Raw genomic sequence first — 6727 nt, 5'->3', positions numbered from 1 at the left:
CGTAGACCTCCTCTTGTCTCTGCTCCTGTCCCTGACCGTAGACCTCCTCTTGTCTCTGCTCCTGCTCCTTTACCTGACCCTAGACTTCCTCTCGTCTCTGCCCTTATCCTTGAATGTAGACCTCTTCTCGCCTTTGCTCCTTTACCTGACTGTAGACTTCCTCTCATCTATGCTCCTGTGCCTGCTGTACACTTCCTCTCTGCTCCGGCTCCTTTACCTGACCGTAGACCTCGTCTCTGCTCGTGTTCCTTTACCTGACCGTAGACCTTCTCTCGTCTCTGCTCCTGTCCCTGACCCTAGACTTCCTCTCGTCTCTGCCCTTATCCTTGAATGTAGACCTTTTCTCGTCTCTGCTCCTTTACCTGACCGAAGACCTCCTCTCGGAAATCTTCTCTAAGAGTTCTGGTACATCAACTGTCCGTTCTGGGGGAGGATCCCCTCTTTACGTGGGCACCCCTGAGGCTTATTCTTTGATTTTGGTAAGTTAAAATATAGAAAGGGAACAGTCAACATTGTTTACTTTCCACAACAAAATATATTTCAGTATAAAAAAAACAAAGAATGAATGTGATTTAATCAATACGTTTCGATTAGGGAAATAAAATGTTGTTTAATTTCAACATTGCTTAATGTAGCTTCTCCAGTACTTTTAAACGGTTCAGGAGCCTGAATGATGCCTAAAAATAAAGGGGGGGGGGGGCACTGATTCTTTCCAGAAACAAAAAAGTGTGATGATGAGGCAGCATTACAGAATGAAGAAAAGTTGCTTTAATGTAACAAAGAAGGCGCTTTGTTTACATATCAGTCTGCTCTGCCTCTGCTGCACCGCTGCAGCTACGCTTCTCACACACGGAAGTAAACTAACGCTCCTCGCCACGATGTCGGCCTCTTTTCAGAGCGTTGAGACATCACTCTGATCCATTAGGTCGCAAAACTAGAATCCATTGCTGGGAGGTTCTGCAGAACTTTAGCCCGCTTTGGCGATAGCATTTTAGCCGATGTTGAGCGCATTAGCTTATTAGCCGCTGCCATGATGCTTCACTCGTATTTATCTGAGCTGCTAAAAAGCACAACAATCCTCGTTTTTATATCTTACTGGCAGCAACATGGCTCAGAGTTTCTGTTTGGTATCCATTCCAAGTAAAAACTAAATAGTTCATGTCTCATGGCTGCAGTCTTCCTGTTGTCTTGTGCAGAGTAGAGCTGCTCAAAGAGGCTCCATGTTCTCTGCTGCCAACTAGTGGTCAGAGGGTGAAGTGGACAACAAGAGTCAGACGCTGAAGGACGCTCAGAAATAATTAAATAAACATCGTTCTGGCAGCATTTTGAATTGACACAAGTATTGCCAAATGAACTATTGCGATATGTTGCCGAATCGATTTTTTTCTTACACCCCTAGCACAGAATGAGAAGGGGGAGTAAGAAGTGCGCTGTGGCTGCTCAGGAAGTGGGTTTGGGTCAAAGGCGGGTGGTCAGAGCGGGCGTGGTGCCTAGACAGGGGTGGCATGGGCGGAGGTGGTGCGTACAGGTTCCCGGGGAGGGCAGGTGGCATGTAGAGGTGTGTGTGTGTTTGGGGGGGGGGGGGGGGGGGGGGGGTAACACCTGTGGGCCATATAACGCCGCTCGCAGCTTTAATTTTCTTTTTCTTTTTCTTTTCCAATGCTGAGGCCTCTGCAGGTGGAGAGGTTCATGCACACGGTAGATTTGAAAGTTAATATCTTTACTGAAGAACCGGGTCACTGAAAAATGGATAGTTGGTTCCATAGACGGCACAGCAGCAGGTCGGCTCTGGTTCTGGTCCATATGGGGATTTGGCTAGATGAAATCAGCCATCCCTGTTTCTTAGAGTCCCAGGAGCCTCAGTTCAAGCCTCACAAGAAGAGCAAACCCATTTTAGTTTGAAGCATAAAACTTTATTTACAACTGGTTAAAAGACAATAAATAATGTGGAGAGACACAAAGAAATAAATATTTGATGAAAGGATTTAAAAGGCTTCTCTGACTTTAACCAATTAATATTAAATAACAGTTTGTTCCAACAACAAACAATAAATAGGAATGTTAAATAATAATGCAGGAACATCAAAAATATCTTCAAGTTTAGGTTCATACTGTGACCTTTTTCACATTTCTAGATTCCCATTGGTAACCAGATGTTCACGTTTGGTTTAGCATGAGAGAGAAATGCAACTTTCCCAACAAAACGGAGCTGAAACCTCCACGGTCAATTACAACATGAAGACCAGAAGACCAAGCAGGAGGTTGAAAACACACATTTGGACAGAAAGTCCAGAACTGCTGGTTGTTGACACCGTGGTTGATTGAGTTGTTCCAGCTCCAGTGGCACCGCTAGTTGCTGGTGCAACTGGTGCAGGGACGGCGGAGGTTGCTGGGGCAACTGGTGCAGGGAGGGCGGAGGTTGCTGGGGCAACTGGTGCAGGGAGGGCGGAGGTTGCTGGGGCAACTGGTACAGGGACGGCGGTGGTTGCTGGGGCAACTGGAGCAGGGACGTCGGAGGTTGCTGGGGCTACTGGTGCAGGGACGGCGGATGTTGCTGGGGCAACCGGTGCAGGGACGGCGGAGGTTGCTGGGGCAACCGGTGCAGGGATGGCGGAGGTTGCTGGGGCTACTGGTGCAGGGACGGCGGAGGTTGCTGGGGCGGCTGGTGCAGGGACGGCGGAGGTTGCTGGGGTGGCTGGTGCAGGGACGGCGGAGGTTGCTGGGGCGGCTGGTGCAGGGACGGCTGAGGTTGCTGGGGTGGCTGGTGCAGGGACGGCGGAGGTTGCTTGGGCAACTGGTGCAGGGACGCCGGAGGTGGCTGGTTCAACTGGTGCAGGGACGGCGGAGGTTGCTGGGGCGGCTGGTGCAGGGAGGGCGGAGGTTGCTGGGGCGGCTGGTGCAGGGACGGCAGAGGTTGCTTGGGCAACTGGTGCAGGGACGGCGGAGGTGGCTGGTGCAGCTGGTGCAGGGACGGCGGAGGTGGCTGGGGCGGCTGGTGCAGGGACGGCGGAGGTTGCTGGGGCGGCTGGTGCAGGGACGGCGGAGGTTGCTGGGGCTGGGGCGGTTGGTGCAGGGACGGCGGAGGTTGCTGGGGCGGCTGGTGCAGGGACGGCGGAGGTTGCTGGGGCTGGTGCAGGGACGGCGGAGGTTGCTGGGGCGGCTGGTGCAGGGACGGCGGAGGTTGCTGGGGCGGCTGGTGCAGGGACGGCGGAGGTTGCTGGGGCTGGTGCAGGGACGGCGGAGGTTGCTGGGGCGGCTGGTGCAGGGTCGGCGGAGGTTGCTGGGGCGGCTGGTGCAGGGACGGCGGAGGTTGCTGGGGCGGCTGGTGCATGGACGGCGGAGGTTGCTGGGGCAACTGGTGCAAGGACGGCGGAGGTTGCTGGGGCTGGTGCAGGGACGGCGGAGGTTGCTGGGGCTGCTGGTGCAGGGACGGCGGAGGTTGCTGGGGCAGCTGGTGCAGGGCCGGCGGAGGTTGCTGGGGCTGCTGGTCCAGGGACGGCGGAGGTTGCTGGGGCTGCTGGTGCAGGGCCGGCGGAGGTTGCTGGGGCTGCTGGTGCAGGGACGGCGGAGGTTGCTGGGGCGGCTGGTGCAGGGACGGCGGAGGTTGCTGGGGCTGGTGAAGGGACGGCGGAGGTTGCTGGGGCTGCTGGTGCAGGGCCGGCGGAGGTTGCTGGGGCGGCTGGTGCAGGGACGGCGGAGGTTGCTGGGGCTGGGGCGGTTGGTGCAGGGACGGCGGAGGTTGCTGGGGCGGCTGGTGCAGGGACGGCGGAGGTTGCTGGGGCTGGTGCAGGGACGGCGGAGGTTGCTGGGGCGGCTGGTGCAGGGACGGCGGAGGTTGCTGGGGCGGCTTGTGCAGGGACGGCGGAGGTTGCTGGGGCTGGTGCAGGGACGGCGGAGGTTGCTGGGGCTGCTGGTGCAGGGTCGGCGGAGGTTGCTGGGGCGGCTGGTGCAGGGACGGCGGAGGTTGCTGGGGCGGCTGGTGCAGGGACGGCGGAGGTTGCTGGGGCAACTGGTGCAGGGACGGCGGAGGTTGCTGGGGCAACTGGTGCAGGGACGGCGGAGGTTGCTGGGGTGGCTGGTGCAGGGACGGCGGAGGTTGCTGGGGCGGCTGGTGCAGGGACGGCGGAGGTTGCTGGGGCAGCTGGTGCAGGGCCGGCGGAGGTTGCTGGGGCAGCTGGTGCAGGGCCGGCGGAGGTTGCTGGGGCTGCTGGTGCAGGGACGGCGGAGGTTGCTGGGGCGGCTGGTGCAGGGACGGCGGAGGTTGCTGGGGCTGGTGAAGGGACGGCGGAGGTTGCTGGGGCTGCTGGTGCAGGGCCGGCGGAGGTTGCTGGGGCTGCTGGTGCAGGGACGGCGGAGGTTGCTGGGGCGGCTGGTGAAGGTTTGGCGGAAGCAGCTGTTGTCGTTTCAAAGGTAGTGGATGTTGATGTGGCAACTTTTGTGGTTTTAGCAATAGTGGAAGTTGATGCTGCAACTGTTGTGGTTTCTGGTGTTGTGGAGGTCGATGGTGCAACTGTTGAGGTTTCCGGTGCTGTGGAGGTTGATGGTGCAACTGTTGTGGTTTCTGGTGTTGTGGAGGTTGATGCTGCATCTGATGTGGTTTCAGAACTTGTGGAGGTTGATGAAGTTGCAGGTGCCGTAGCAGCAGTTGTGGTTGCTTGAGTAGTAGAAGTCGTTGGTTGAACAGTTGTGGTTATGCTGGTTGCAGCACTGCAAACTGGTCCAGGGGTGATGTCACCAACGTTCTCCATGAAAGGCAGCCTCCCCAGGCCGGTTGCAGCTGCACATGTGTTTGGTGACACGCAGCCCAGAGCTGGATATGATGTGGAGCCGTTATTCACTGTAGATCAACACAAGGAGGTTTAGTTCAGAATGTTGCAAACATGAACAATAAGGAAGCTGATCAAATCAAGTTCTTGCTAACACGTTTTGGAATCTCTGACTCATGAGTTCTCCTCAAACACAGAGGCTGATGATTATTCCAAAGCAGAAGAAGATTCTTGAGGTCAGACTCCTAAGTTGCCATGAAAACTCACAGGTTGCTTGGAAGCAGCTGGTCTGGTCTCCTGAACACTGGACTGTAGAGCTGCACTGAGAGGTGGGCGGGTCACAGCCGGGACACGTCAGGCCGTTAGCAGACGGAGGGGTAGGAACTGAAACCCAGTAAGAGATTTATTATCAACCAGACAAATGTGTAGAAGCTTCAGAGGAACATCCACATGTCTGGAAATCGGAGGTTTGCAGTAAAAAGCTGAGTGTCCGTACAAGCCAGGGTCTGGGAGTTGCAGTTGTCCGAGTTGCAGCACTGAGCCGATGCAATGGCACTGGAATAACCCAAGTTGACGGAAAAGGTTGCCGCTCCAGCCATGGGACAAAGAGAAGGAGCAGCACAGTCCTTGTAGACCCGTGTTCCTGAAGCTCCAGGTGAAGAGGCTGCAGTCAAAGGACAGTTGGAGTTACTGATGGAAACCCCCCAGAACTTTCCAGAACAACATTCAGGCTTTCACTGTACGGTCATGAGAGGAGAAGAGCATACCTGTGATGGAAGCGGTTACACACAAGGTCCCTGAGCTGCAATTCTTACTAAATGTGGTTGAACATGCTGCGTCTGCACAGGCGTCACACTGAAGAGCAGCAGCTGCAGAGACAAAAAGATTTCAGTCCAGTCATGAATATGGATCCACTTTTCTGCAGGGATCCTTTCTGATCCAGTTGTTGTGTGTAATCATGACAATGAGGGATCCATTTGGAGTCAAGGACAAAAACGTTCAAGTTTCAAAGCTTTAGAATGGAGAGTTTCCTGTTGAACTTGAAACTTCTCATCTTTCAAATATTCTATTTGATCATTTCTAAGCGTTCTTTATCCCAGAGAGATCTATTTACCCTCACATTTCAAATGTTGGACTTCCTAAAGAGTTTTCTGCAGTTGAATCTTTGAATTGAACACAAACGAAGGGAAAACCTGGAAAGAGCTGCTCAGACGTCCCAGACGCTTCAAAGATCCCAAAGTGGGAGAGAAACAGGTGAATGTTGGTTACCTGAGCTGCAGAGCGCATAGATGAGAGTCAGAGAGAAGATCAGCTTCATCTTGATGCACAGGTGACTTCTGCCGGTTTGATGCTGCTGCTGAGCAGCTGCTCTGCTTTTATGCTGCTCAGGTGACCTCAGCTCTGGGTGTGTTGCTGTGCTACAGCGTCAAACCCGTGTTACCTCCTTTGTGAGCATCACAACAAGCAGGCACACCCTTCTGAACCGTCAACATCTATTTGTGGAATATTTAGCTCAGAGAACGGGGGAACGCCCCATGAATCACAGTCAATGGAGAGAAAGAACTAAAGCATTTCTATTGATTAGTAGCTTCAGGTAAACGGCGTGGGTGCGTTATGGGTCTGAAGATGACGTTCAAACACTAAAGTCCATGTCGTTCCTCATAAAGTGGTAGACAAAATAGTTGGTACCCCTCAGTTAAAGAAAGAAAGTCCACAATGTTCACTGAAATGACTTGAAACGTTCAAAAGTAACAATAAATTAAAATTTCTTGAAAATTAAATCATCAAAATCAGCCATTACTTTTGAGTTGTTGATTAACAGAATTATTTATAAAAACTAATGAAATAGGGCTGGACAAAAACGATGGTACCCATAACTTAATATTCTGTTGCCCAACCTTTTGAGGCAATCACTGCAATGAAACGGTTTCTGTATTTGTCAATGAGCCTTCTGCACCTGT

At 53.6% G+C, this 6727-nt stretch overlaps 1 protein-coding gene across 1 annotated transcript; it reads right to left on the bottom strand.

Annotated features, from left to right (window-relative positions):
• Nucleotides 1-2527: 2527 nt before the first annotated feature.
• LOC111947525 (cell wall protein DAN4-like) lies at nucleotides 2528-6306 on the bottom strand. The gene is made up of 6 exons (XM_023955630.1): nucleotides 6036-6306; nucleotides 5534-5635; nucleotides 5263-5430; nucleotides 5034-5150; nucleotides 4296-4837; nucleotides 2528-2587 (listed from the first exon to the last, which is right to left on the bottom strand). Exons 1-6 carry the CDS (start codon nucleotides 6082-6084, stop codon nucleotides 2528-2530), a joined length of 1038 nt encoding a protein of 345 aa, XP_023811398.1. The 5' UTR covers nucleotides 6085-6306.
• Between the last annotated feature and the right edge of the window lie 421 nt (nucleotides 6307-6727).

This window comes from Oryzias latipes, chromosome 6 (assembly GCF_002234675.1).
Source record: "Oryzias latipes chromosome 6, ASM223467v1".
NCBI classification, from domain to species: domain Eukaryota; kingdom Metazoa; phylum Chordata; class Actinopteri; order Beloniformes; family Adrianichthyidae; genus Oryzias; species Oryzias latipes.
This window is presented reverse-complemented; position numbering and strand designations above follow the sequence as displayed.

Excerpts from the sequence above, each read along its gene's own strand:
- LOC111947525 (XM_023955630.1), bottom strand. The coding sequence starts at position 6,084 with ATGAAGCTGATCTTCTCTCTGACTCTCATCTATGCGCTCTGCAGCTCA. Across the intron at positions 4,838-5,033 it reads CAGCTGCTTCCAAGCAACCT|TGAATAACGGCTCCACATCA; the intron begins GTGAGTTTTCAT and ends GTTGATCTACAG. Across the intron at positions 2,588-4,295 it reads GCCCTGCACCAGCAGCCCCA|CAACCTCCGCCGTCCCTGCA; the intron begins GCAACCTCCGCC and ends CGGTTGCCCCAG.